Source organism: Leptidea sinapis, chromosome 39, assembly GCF_905404315.1.
Source record: "Leptidea sinapis chromosome 39, ilLepSina1.1, whole genome shotgun sequence".
NCBI lineage: Eukaryota > Metazoa > Arthropoda > Insecta > Lepidoptera > Pieridae > Leptidea > Leptidea sinapis.
The window spans coordinates 9,200,198-9,214,653 of NC_066303.1; the positions used below are offsets into that span (position 1 = coordinate 9,200,198).

At 33.3% G+C, this 14,456-nt stretch overlaps 1 protein-coding gene across 1 annotated transcript in view; it reads right to left on the reverse strand.

The window, feature by feature from the left end:
- The window catches only part of LOC126976123 (C3 and PZP-like alpha-2-macroglobulin domain-containing protein 8), a 275,988-nt gene that overhangs the window by 135,810 nt on the left and 125,722 nt on the right, over positions 1-14,456 (reverse strand). The window contains exons 4-5 of the mRNA XM_050824318.1: positions 10,341-10,526; positions 7,441-7,566 (exon numbers count right to left, since the gene is read on the reverse strand). Coding sequence (XP_050680275.1) covers positions 7,441-7,566; positions 10,341-10,526 — 312 coding nt within the window. The remainder of the gene's footprint in view (positions 1-7,440; positions 7,567-10,340; positions 10,527-14,456) is intronic.

The following is a 14,456-nucleotide window of genomic DNA, read 5'->3' on the forward strand; positions in this document are numbered from 1 at the left end:
AGGGTAGCCCTTACCCTTGTTTGGGCGCAAAAAAAAAAGCGTTGACACATTTTCGCTGCAACCGTTGACTAGTTAGGACGTTACTCTGCCCGATTTCTATTCGAATATTAGTCATTGTGTTGTTTGAAATTTATTCTTAGAAGCTTAAAAATCCTTTTTGATCTTATTTCCTAATTATATAAATAAGAAAATTAAATAGAAATTAATGACGATGCTTTAGGGCTTTAATGTTTCCCATTGTTAAGGGTTGGCAAGGGCAATTTTTTTGATAAGTGGACAAAAAGCGTACGGGTCAGATAGCAAATGATCACTGCTATTACAACATCACAATTGACAATCAACAGAATATCACAGGATAGCTTACCCTTTAATAGGAAGGTTACACTAAAAGCCTTGCGTAACTTAAAAAACAACATGTTGTAACCAAAATATTATGGTTATTGCTTTTCAGAATACTCTCCTTTACATTTTAATCATATTTTCTTGCAATCGAACGATTTTTTAAAACAGAAGGACCACAGATCTGAAGGCATGTTTTCTACGTGCTGATTGAACGCTATCACTGCTTCTTTGGAATTGGTAAAAGTGAAACCTCTCATCCAATCTTTGATTTTGGGGAAAATACAGAAATCACAGGATGCTCAGTCGGGGCTACGAATCTCGAAATAATTCTATTAATATAAATATTTAATCAAAATCTACTCGGTAAATTAACCGTTAAAGCGTAATAGACGAGCAGATATGACCTTTTGACAGCCCCTTTAGAATATTGACCGCCAGTTGCAGAAAGAATATTTTTATAGTTAATGATTCATTATATCACATGCTTTCTTTGACTATATTTAATGAGACATTAACTTTAAGGATACTTTGTATAGACTGTTAGAAGGCCGGCAACGCTCCTACAATTCTTCTGGTGTTGCAATAGAATGTAGGCAGCGGTGATCACTTAACATCAGGTGATACTCTCGTATGTTCTATAAGGAACATTTCTTTGACATTGTACATTCTTAAACAAAATAAATATTGGCGGATAATTTAAATATATTTTAATAAATAAACTTGAACCATGATATGTTACCAATCATTTCACATTTAGGTATATTAGATTGTAGAAGAAGAAAACAGTTCTCATTTTAATAGTAATTGTAGGTATAAAATGGTTTAAAATTTTGGTATAAATGTATTGATTAGTAATCTGTATTTTAAGTACTGCAGAGTTAAAATAAAAAAATATTATCTCTTATGTTTTTTGGTATGGTTTTATAATGAAGAGGATATACGTACTTGGAGAAAGTACATCAGAGTTCAAACTTAATGTAAATACAAGATTTTTTTAATTTTATCGTTATCTTATATTATTATCGTTAAATATATTGGTTTCTGTACAATATATATAGAATATATCGTAGCTTATTGTATTCTAAATATATTCCCTTTCCCTTAAGGCAGTAGGGAGGTATAAAGATTTTCGTATTAGTAGAAGCGGATTACTACAGAATCTCATGCAAAATTCACTTAATCTGTCGACCGCGTTTTCTTCTATAAAAGCTTTTCCTTGTCATCTGCAAGTGAACCCGTGTCAAATTTTGATAGATTGGTTTTGCGTACACGCCCCGTCGTCTACTGACTTCGTGAGGTGATCGAGATATGTAACAAATTAGATTTTCAATAAAGCATTCAATTCTTCATATTTCGTACGTTTTTTGGATGAGTTTGTCAAACGAGGAAGCGTTCTACCAGCGAAGTAATCAATTAATTTTTTATGTTTTTTTGACATTAGTGTTTTAATATCTAATTATCAAAAGTTGAATATAAGACTTCATCTACACCCATAATTTGAATCCTCTACAAGAGATTTTGAAACAGTTAGCTTACTGCTAACTTTAAAAAAGACAGTCCTAGTAACCATAATATCATCCAAAGGAGTATTATTATGAGAACCGATGGTACAATGTTGTATAGAATTTTTTTACAACACTCGTTTGTATGATGTAATGGTTATAAGGACATTGGGTGTTTTAATGTTGGCAATAAGCTTACTGATTTAGAATCTTTAATAGAGCATAGATTTAAAGCATGGGTGCAGAAAAATACGTATAAAATACTTACTGTAAATTGTATAACTTTATAAATAAATAACAAAAAAAATGTTGTTGTTGCATTAAGCATTTCATGAAACTTTTGGGATAGACTGATGGTGTACCAAGAATAATAACTCTCTTATTCTTGGTACATCATCACTCTATGCCAAAAAGTCCTTTAAATAAACTAGTTAACGTGTGGAAGAACCTAAGAAAGTACGCGATTGATATATTTTTTATGACAATAAGGAATGAGACGAGCAGGACATTCAGATGGTAATTTTTGCGCCCTGCCCATTGCAGTGCCCCTCAGGATTATTCAAAAACCCAAAATTCTAAAAGGTACTACAATTGCGCTCGTCACCTTGAGACTTGAGATTTTAAGTGTCATTTTCCCAGTTATTTCACTAGCCACGACGCCCTTCAGACTAAAACACAATAATTCTATTGCTCATGACAGAAATAGGTGCCGTTTTCTTACCCATGATCTAGCCGTTTTCCTGTTCTAACGAGCCTCCTACTGGCAAATGCCCTTAGTCACCTCTTACGACATCCTTGGGCCTGGGACTTCCCTTTTATTTTTATGCCCCGGGCAAGCACAGTATGTATATATATATAAATACATTGCATGCCTTTTTATCTCATTAAGTGGATCGCCAGGTAAGTAGAAATGACGGAGCTATATAAATAATTTTACTCCGAACAAGGTACAACCTGTACTACGTGCAAGACAACGATAAATTTAATACGTCTGAAATACGTGAAAAAAGTATATAAAATAAATACCCATGACTCGGAAACAAGCGTCCGGTTTAAAACCGGGACCTCTGGCTCAGTAGACAGGTTCACTAAGTACTGAGCTATCCCATATAGCTCTTCATCACTAGTATCAATTAAGGGTATAACAGAAGTTCAATTAGTTGCATTTCCTGTACAAAGTCCGATAGACGCGCTAGCTTCAGGAAGCGCCAACAATAACAAAGTTACTTCACAATTAGAGAGAGATTGTTCCCGATAACAATTTTAACCTCTTACATCACTCTACTCATATCATCATTGTACCAACGGATATAAGTTTAATTACTATATTACGTTTGAATTCTATGAATTGTGTTTTACTAATATTTGAGTACGAGTAATCAATGGAAACTATAATATTATCTATGCTTTATATAATGTTTTACTCATACATGTTTTTATTAACATCTTTAATTTAATAATAACGAATAGACACAATATTTATGCAGCTAAGGGTTCTAGTATTAAAGTACAAATTTGTTCATTGGCTTTTAATATATTTTTATAAAGGTAATTACGTAATTTTAAATTAAATTGCACCTGCTTATTCATATGCCAAATATTACTATTTAGTTATTTTTTTTAAATATAGATATTAAAAATGAAATTGATATAAATAAGGTATTTTTTTTCCCAGTTGTTGTGTTGTGTGTGCGAAACAGTTATAATTTAGTATAAATTGAACTAAAATATCTATTATTATATAAATACAAATAAATACAACGGGACCCCTTACTAAATACCCATAGAAGTTGCAATAGCACAACTCAAATAAATTACTTCAAATAGTTTCCAGAGTCATTTGCGGTCTGTTAATGTTCTTGCTTATTAACTTTGATCCAAGTTTAGCTTTGAAGTTGAAGAAAAACGTTAGGGGACTCTTTGTACGTGGTAGAAAAACTCTTAGTGAGAAAACATTTTAACACACTTTTCATTTAAGTTATTTATTACACTTCATTTGGTGAAGTTAAAGTACAATATATTTGATAGCTGAACTTATGAAAATCTCATGCTTTTAATGAAGATGATAGCGATAAACTTTAAAATATAATAAATATATAATCAATAATAAAAATGTCGTTAGTCTCTTAATTAAAAAAAATCTTTTGCATACATGCAATTACTAACTTAATAACCAAAAATAAATTTGTTTGAAATCCGTATATATTTATGGATTCAAATATAAAAAAAAACACATATTTATAAAGTTTACACGAAATATTATTATGTCGTGTACTTTACGGCATTGCTGTGGATGATGAAACAGGTTGTCAGGTCGAGAACGTCATAGGAAATTGCAAACATAACTGCATTTATTACCCTTGAGGTGAAATGTCACACCGCACCAAACCATGACAGGATGACGACCGTTCTGTCCCTTTGCGACCACTTGCGAAGCATCTTTAGATGCATGAGAATACACTTTGTAAATTTGCTCGTTGTATATACTCTACTTGTATTACTACTAATTGTAAATAATAATTCATCAAAAAAGAAAAAAATTGGTGACTATGCTTTTAAAAGCGTATTACGTAAAGTACTTTAAAATTTTTTGATCTATTTACTATTTGAAACTGTAAGAATTGATTTACAGCAAATGATTGCGAAACTGAAGTGACAGTGGGCAGGGCACATAGTTCGACGGACAGATGGCTGGTGGGACAGTAAAGTCCTCGAATGGCGAACACGTACCGGAAGATTCCCACAAGATGAACAGACGATCTGTTCAAGATCGCCAGAATACGTTGGATGAGGGCAGCGCAGGGCCGATCATCGTGGAAATCTTGGGGGAGGCCTTTGTCTAGCAGTGGACTTCTTCCGGCTGATGATGATGATGATGTCTTATAGGTAACTGAGCCTTAGATCTTATTGAAGTGAAAATTTCTATAACAGCGTTGAACACTTTTCCTATCTATATATAACATGTTAAACTCGCGTCAGTGGCCTGATCAAAAATTCGTAAGGCAGTCGTTGAAATTATTTTTGAAAGATTTATGCTTCTAACTAATAATAGTTTGGCTATTTCAACTTAATGATCATACGGTCATTGGTCCAGTGGTTAAATCATTGTGATTGCGAAGCCGACACTGCGCGAGGTCGAGGGATCAAATTTCAGCCGTGAAATATAGTTTTACAGTTTAATTATTTGGTTTATAAGCTTTGTGATTAGGGAAGACTCTCCCGTAGGCGATAATTATACTTGTATTTCTTTGTTCTCATTATTGTAATTCTGATATTATTGTATTATTGTAAAGAAAAGTTATGACTTTGCCGTTAAATAAATCTCCCTCAGAATCTGCGATCAATATCATTATATTGATCGAATCCATTGAATGATGGTGAAATATCGACACCTAATTACGTTTCTCGAAGAGCTAGGAGACGTTGGGAAGATATAGATATTTAAAGTGCAAACTTCTTTAGCGGCGTTGAGCACTTTTCTTGGGATGGGTATAAAATGTTACACTCGCGTCAGGACCCGTGAACTGATCGAAAATTCATAAGGCAGTCGTTGAACTTATGGATGAAAGTTGATTTTTCTGAGAGATAAACTTTTTAATGTAAAATAAATGTTCTGAAATGTAAATTTTTTATGTAATAAAAATTGTTATTTATGTGTACGATAGCGCAATAAATGTATATTGTATTTAACCGCATCAATGCTAGTAACTGATAAATAAAGCAAATTGTGCTAAATTATTCCATAACCATTCCAAAATATTCAAACGTTAATACGTTATGCATTTTTGAATATTTTGGAATGGTAATAATTTTCCACTTTTCACTTTTGCCGGTACTCCCGGACTTTCTTTGTAGTTCTTACTATCGAATTTTTATGTTCTTTGAAATGCGTAGACTTTCCTTAAGTCTCAGCAACGCTCCTGTGATTCCTCTGGCTTTGCAGGAAATCTCATGTGTCCACTTCTTCCATAAAAAACCAGAAAGTGTCGATATATCTGCCAACAGCAGTTTCGCTATTCTGATTTGCGTCTGATACCAAGTATTGAAGTATCTTGAAAATGACCGACCACTTTATATCCACTTTGTGCAAGGTAATGAGTGAAGTTTTGTTTTCTTTTACACCCCATTCCATTTAACTATTATAAATCACAAAAAATATGACAATATGTGAAAACTGAGATGCAATTTTTGAGAATATATTTCTCTTCTTCTGGTCCCATATCTACATTAGAGATGTTGGCAATCATTTTTCTCTATACGTTTCCCTATCTTCTTTTTCTTTTCAGCTCATCAGCGCTTTGAATTTCAATCCAGGATTTAATGTTGTCCTGCCATGCAATTCTCCTACGGCCTCTACCCCTGTTTCTTTCTATATTTCCCTCGATAATCCTCCTGATTAAACCATATTTCTTGTTTCTATAGACGTGGCATTAGTACGCAGCTTTCCTTCACTTTACGCTTTTTACTGTGACAATGTGAAATTTATAAGTGTTTATTTATGATAAGTATTTTTGAGCTTATGCGAAAATAATCGTGAAAAATGGTAAGTAAAAATCAAAAAGTTTTTATGTAATACCCTCATAACCGTACCTAAATCATTTGCTATAACAACATTAAACAACCTTTTTTCGATATTTTATGTGACCATTACTAATGTCCTCAGAATTTTCCTACAGCAATATAATAAGAACGGAAAATGTTATTATAAAACTATTTGTAATAGGAAATTGAATCTGTTGAATAGACGTCCTTGATCCGTATGATGTGACATGGGAATGCTTTTAGGGAGCAAACTACGCCGGCTTTTGAGTTCTTTATGATTCCGTTTAAATCTTGAGCAATATAAGTAATCAAATCACATCAAAATTACTTTATTCATGTAGGTCAAGGAAATGTCTAATAAATTAATTTTTCTTTTTACAAATGTCTTTCATTACTTAGGTACCTTATTTATTCTCTAATTTCATTTAATTTCAGTACACAAACAGAACATTTCTATCGTTTTTGGAAATCCTGTGATATAGCTAACTGGCAGTTAACAAACGGTAAGGCATATATGGCTGGCTGGCAATGATGGGCTTCACCATTTACTCTTATTAAACTTAATAAATAGGTACGAAACATCAAAATAAGAAAAAGGTCAATATACTGAAATGGAAGTGGTTGGGATACATGGTTAGGGGAAGGGACAAATGGACCAAAATAATTACACATTGGTACCTGAGAGGAAAGAGGAAAAGAGGCAGACTACAAAAAATATGAGACCATGATATCAGGCAGATTGATGGCATAACATGGAGTTGTGTAGCCAGAGATGGACCAGAATGGAGTTACTTGAAGGAGCCTTTGCAAACTGGCAAATGAACTTACAGAGAGTAAAGGAGCACCAAATACACGAATAATTTTTATTGTAAAATACAGATGATACAATAGTGCAGTAGTACTACGAAACATAATAATTGTATGTATGTTGTCCGAATAAAAGGTCTTATTATTATTATATTATTTAAGTAGGTACGATGGATTATTTTTAATTTGCGTGAAACAATTGATTGAAAGTTGAGTATAAGGAAGAAGTAATAATTTTGCGACTCACCTTCTTCTAGAGACAGTTGATCCCAAACCACCACCTTCGTACCAGCAGGATCGCTAAACGTGACGTATGCTACTTCTCCACGAACTAGGCGTAAGTCGTGGTCAAGAGCCAAAATCCAAAACGTAACTGCAACAATAGTAACAAAAAGTCAATTAAAGGTCCTCGCGGATAGCAAATTAATAGTTTAAAATAGGTTCGTACCTATTTTAACCCACTTAAGTTTATACTATCCATGATAGAAGTAGATACAAGTATGCATTAACAAGTCAAAGAATTTGTTACTGAACAACTGCCTAGCCGAAATTACGCTTATGCAGAATAGGTCTAAGCCTACCCGCTTATTAATTTTACTAGTAATTGCCCGTTGCATTTGCAACTAAAGGTTTTATCTCAATAAAATGTTTAATATGAGAATATCATGTCATAACCAGAGGCGTGTGCTAATTCAATTATCATTGAGTTGTCATACTGAAACATGCAGGGCAAGCCTGTCAGCCATTAAGTTGACATAGCGACATCCCATTCTGCAAAGACGCACGCCAAGAAAGGGTAGATATTAGTAGGATTAAAGTTTCTACTTTGATTGAAACAGCAAAAGACTAACAGGGGTATTTAATGAGACACAATTTTAACAACAACAGCATTGGTAAGCTTACTATTAATTTAAATAATATAATTTTTAAATAATTCAGTCATGTAATTTAATGGAAGAAGAGTGTAAACAAGCGTATCAATCAGCTGATTTTTGAAGTGATTACCTGATTTAAAGTGACCATCTGATTTTGACCACCTTCGTCCAAATTCCCCACCAGAGGAATCACAACAGCGTACCGGCTTTCTATTACGTTTATTAACTGAATTTTATCTTAACTTACTTATTTTACAAGACTGACCTTAAATTGACTTATATTTTCACTGAAAATGCAAGTCTTTAGATTGTTGATTATATTTAATTAGTCATTTATAAAAGTTGCATAAACTAAAAAAAGGCAAAATATCAATCTATTAGCAGAATCGTAGTTGGACGTAAGCTATGTAGAAATTTTCACATATAAGTTTATAAATTTATTCGTGAACATTGTTGTTATAAATACAATGAGTTAAAGTCGTTGGCCATAGTAGTAAGTAATTATTGTAAGCAAACTCAGTGTCCACTTTATCAAGCAGACCATATCGCACCCAAATAACTTTGGTATGTTGAACCTTTGTCGAAACATACTCTTTCTTTTAAGAGTAGAGTACTCAAAAACCTTATTCTTATCTTATTAAAAGCTATCATATCGTTATATTTTTTCATAAAGTCTTTAAGTATTCAGCTCAGTGCCCAAAACACGTAAAAAGTTTTCACTCCAAACAGATCGGCTCAAAACAGTGAATGAGAATAATCTTAATGCGAAAGGAGAGATAATTGAAAGAAGAATTACGCCATAACTCGGTAAAACGTGTCTTAATAGAAATGAGCCTACGCTGTAGATTATACTACGCTAGTTAGATTGGTTTTTCATATTATATTAATTGGAATCGATTCCGAAATATGCAAACTATTTAAAACTAGCTGACCCAACATACATACAAATAAAGAAAAGAAAAAAAAACAAGTTGGAGTAAATTGCACTCCATGAAGTAATCCCCATTAAAATCCGTTCATGAGTTTAGGAGTTCACTGGAAACAAACATCAGGTCACTGGATTTATATATATTAAGATATTGCTCGTTTACATATAAAATATGTGAAATTTTCTTGGGATTGTGACAGTAATTCGACACCTTTATTAGATATAGTCATATAGAAGAAGGTACTAGAATTGACATAATATTTAATGAGATGCAACAGTAAAAATGTGTATTTCTTTAAATTTTTCTTTATTTTTATATACTTATTATTACTTTTTATTATAGTAAGTATTTTCTATGGATACAGTAGAGAAAACATTCCCTTAGCGGCTTTACGTAGAATGAAATGAAATCTTTCAATCGTCCCAACAAAGCGAATCAATACCGTAATTAATTACATCGGCTAACCTCTAGATGTTGACGGCTCTTGTTCATTACTCTCTTTTATTATAAGCTCCTAAATCGAAACCCCTAATGAATTAGTTGGCTGTTGAAATATTTGATCTACGTAATAGAAGGCTAATGACGAATTTTTATTTAAAAAAAGCCCGCTGATTTTCTTGCGCCCGTTCTTCTCAGTACTGAGGCATAAATTTTTGAATTGGAATGACAGCGATTAAAAAATTCTATTGAAATATATTTTGTTCTTTTTTAAAATATGAATAATTAAACATGAATACGAAGCATTTCGGTGTTTTATTACCTAATTTATATATTACAGTGATGTATAAATAAAACAATACATTAAAATTGGATATTTGGTAGTCAATATTTACATAGATATGCCCAAGACCAGAGACGAACAGACGTAAGAGCTCAACGGACTTATTTTAAAGATAAAATTGCATATTTTTAAATATAATTGGTGTAACGGACTGATGGACGGATGTAACGGATGGTCGAGGACGAATCGGTCACTCATATAATCCTGGAATGTGCGGGGGTGGCAACGGGTAAAAAATCTTATTGAGAAACCTTATAGGAGGTCATTAAGAGAAGTCAGCGAACACTCCAGGAGTATTTTGAACTTCAGGAAGGCTGGTTGGAATTACTAGCCAAACTATTTATTTATTTTTATGAAAATAAGGGACGAGACAAGCAGAACGTTCAGTTGATGGTAACTGATACGCCTTGCCCGTTACACTGCAGTGCTACTCTTGAAAAAAATAAAAATTCTGAGCGACACTACAATGCGCACTTTACCAAACCAGTCCTTTTCGTCATACCCTAAACACCCTTCTTATGCTCCTTTATCTAAGCAACTAAGTAACTTGATTAGAACTCACTCGTTTCTCCAGGTTTGTAGTGGTGCCTGGCTGGTCTGACAATAACATCTCTCACAGGGCCGAGCAGTTTTATGATGCTGTGACTCTTCGCAGTGCACTCCTCGTTTCCAATGCATCCGACTGTTGTGTGAAGTGTGCAATGCGTTGCTGGAGACGAAGGTATCTTCAGCGGAATGATGCCGTAGCCTGGGAGAGAACATATTTATTAAATACTTCATTATTATACTTCATGATAAGGGAGCATGATAGTGGAATAGATTGCTCATAAATATATATACCAAGGCTTTTTTTTATGGAAAAGGAGGACAAACGAGGACAAATAAGGAAGGTGTACGCGCTTTTTTTTGAAGTTACCAGTGTCATATCGTCAGGGAAACACCGCACAAGGAAGTTCATTCCACAGCTTTGTAGTACGTGGAAGAAATCTCCTTGAAAACCGCACTTTGGAGGACCGCCACGCATGTAGATGGTGTGGATAAATCCTATCTTGTTGCGTGTTGTGCGAGTCTCTATTATTATTATTTTTTTCTTAACAAATATTTTTTTATTTTAATTAATAAATTTTAAATCAATATTTTCAATTATTAAATTTAAAATATTGATTTAAAATTGTTCAACTTTTATTGTTACTGGAGAGTATTAAGTGAGCAATTATATCACAACATCTGTATGTTTTTTTTTTGTTAATTTCCCGGGATAGGACTTGACATGCTCGTGGCGTCGTGGGGCGGGTCGATGGCTGATCCATGCGTCATGATCATGAACGGGCGCTGCTTGTGGTGTCTGGTCGGTCCTATCTTCGGGGATTTTTATTTTGTATTTATATTTTAATATTATTACATTCTTAAATTACATGCATGTATTGTATTATTAAGCATTTATGTTATTATTTAATAATCAAAAAGTACTAAATAGCTAAACTTAAAAGAGTTATGTTTTGACATTTTAAAACTAAAAAGTAGCTCAATTGTATTTTAAAGACAATAGGATCATAAGCTTAATAATCTAACACACGCATAATACCTTTACTTACTTACGGTGTACACGAATTGATACATCACTCGTTACTCTTTTGAGATTTTTTTATGATTAATCACTTCTTTATCTTTTCCTAAAGTTACATATTGAGTAAAACGTTTGAGTAATTTTGGTAAATCGCTTTATATACATTGTATAAAATATAATGTAAAATGCAGAAACTGTAAATATTGATTCAAAAGAGTGTCAATGAGTTGCCTTGCCAGTTCTTTTCATTAAAGCTCAACGTTTCCGAAGTGGTGGTAAAATCTTCGAGATTCATAAGTTTCATTTTGACCTGGTTGATTAAATTTATTTATTTCTTTCTTTCAATCAAAATACATTGAATTATTGGTTACATTTAAAATTAATCAGAACATGAAACGGGAACAACCAAAGTTAATTTAGCGATCGTTAAAATCACAATTATATCTTGAGATCGTAATTTATTTCTGAAAGCACCAAACCCTTTTAAATTTCATTTGGAATCATTCTTACCTTGAAGTTTGCTACATTTAAGTGCTTGCTCGGGACGGTTGAAGCAATTTCTCGAGCATCTTTCTCATTTGGAGTATCTCCAAGATCTTTTGTTGGTATCAATGGTTCTTCAATGTTAGTTTAAGGTATGACTTGAGCTATATTATTATATTTGTCAAACACTTGGTCGTACTGAATTGAATCGTTAAAGTGTTGCTTGAGTACTATTCAATTTTAAGTCTTAAATAGGTGTCAAAATTCATCTCATGTGCATCGTAATTACGTATAGCAAAAGATGTTATACTAGATCGTCAATAATTTCTGAGACTGACTGGTACATATTGTCTAACATCAAGTGGTCGTAAGTAGTCTATTGTAAACTAGCTATCATTAACGAGCCCGAGTCGAAGGCGAAGGTTTTTAATCTCATGAGATACATCATTTATATAATTGGTAGTTATAACATTTTGTCCAAAAGTAATTGCTTGCATAAATAAAATAAGTAAAATCAAATTCTGGTAACGATCAGAAGTTACATAAGGTAAATCTTATGTTGAAAAATAATGAACTATTCTAAAAGACTGCTACTACATATCGATTTTAGCCATTAAATTCAATTTGGATACCTTCTCAACTGCGTCACATTCTGACCCAGTTTTAAAAAAAATGTGTGAAAAAAATTATATATAGATTTAGGTCTCCAGCACACTTCTTTAATGAGTTAGTTCAGTTAAGATAGTAGTTACTCAAATGGATAAATATTGCTTGTGCCACGTCATGGCTTGTGAGAGAAGCTATAGAAATTAAAAAGGATCCTAACAATTTTAATAGGGAGGATGGTCTCAGGCTAGCGCAAGCATGGAATCCCGTGGTCTCTATATGCAGTACAAATACAACAAAAATATCCGAAATTATGAACGTCGTCAGTGTGCCGTGCATTAGGGAATCAAAGACCAAAACGAAATAGGTGCCAAGTGGGACCAATACAGATTGATGTACTATTAGTGTCAAGTGTCAATGTGTCAAGTGTTTCTCGCCGCCACCGCAGTCCCGCCGCGACCACAATTCATGCAATTGGATCGAAATATCGGCGCCAAATTAATAAAATATATATCATGAGTACCCGTCATAATAATAACAAAGGACAAATATTTGTAGATAAATTTAGCTCAGAATACAGAACAAATAGAGATATCGTGGGTTAACTGCACATGTTACCTGTTATTACTCCGCGCTGGGTCGCTTATTTTACTTATCAATGCCCTACCAATTAGCTGGATTTTACTGAGATCATTTATGCATCTAGATAGACTGTGACTAGAAAATTGAGGTTGACAGTGGACCCTTTATTTCGAGCAATACACGAACACTAACACAAAGTGACAAACAAATCGCGAGTGTTAGATATAGTTTGTCACGCACATAAAAATAATAAACTTGGCCTGTTTTCATAGGTTGTCTTGCAGCAAGATGCTCTATCTAGATGTAGAAATTATCTAAGAGATTCTAGTAGTAATAGATTGTAACAGTAAAATTTATCTTCATAATTACTTCAAAATGAATGATAATTTGGTGTTTTTGATCTTTTTATGGGCAGTATAAAGTTGACTATAAGAATAAACTGTTAAATGTAAACAGGCGTATAAATCTAAATGAGCGGATAGCCTGGGACTAGATTGTGATTATTTTATAGCGATAGAAATGACTGTACAATATTGTATATTTTTGTTGAAAAGAGCAGAAAAAAAACAATGCTAGGAGAGTTTCTTGCGCCGCTTCTTCTCGGTAGGTAGAGCGCCATTTGTTTCCAAAGCGGTAGTAATATCTAGTATAGTAGAAATGACATCAAAAAGAATTCTAAAGGAATCAATTTTGAGAAAATAAATGCCTTTTATGCCTTTTTATGCCTTTAAAGGTTATAAGGTTGTAGCGGGCCATTTTACGCAACACTATATTGTAGTCTATTTGGCATGATAAATTAACGATACTACTCCTTCCAACCCAATAAAAAAAAACATACACATAAACTTACATTTAAATTAGTGATCGAAAATGACAATCGTAAGGAAATATTTATTGTTATGTTCTCTGTGTCAATGTCACTGTTTCCTGAGCTAAGCCTGTTTGCATTAAGTATAATTAGAAAAGTATCCGCGTGAAGGCAGTTTCAATTAAAACTTTAATTCCCCGCGTACAGGCGTGACTTTAGGAGATCAACGGGGGCTCGAAATAGGGATTTAAATAGATTATTTATTCCAAGGATTTGTTTAGAAATGAGCGCGGTGAAAGTAATGTACTTCGATATTTGTTTTAGATTGCTTTGACGATGTTTTGTCATGATTTATTTTTGCTTGGATAATTTGTAGAGCGGGCGGGCACGTAAAATGTGTGAATGATATTGTTTGGAAAATAATTACGATCATTAATTGATTTAGACCTCTTTGGAAACATTTTTTTATGAAAATAAGGGACGAGACGAGCAGGACGTTCAGCTGATGGTAATTGATACGCCCTGCCCATTACAATGCATTGCCACTCAGGATTGTTGAAAAGCTCTAAAAATCTGAGCGGCACTACAATTATTGCGCTCGTCACCTTGAGACATAAGATGTTAAGTCTCAT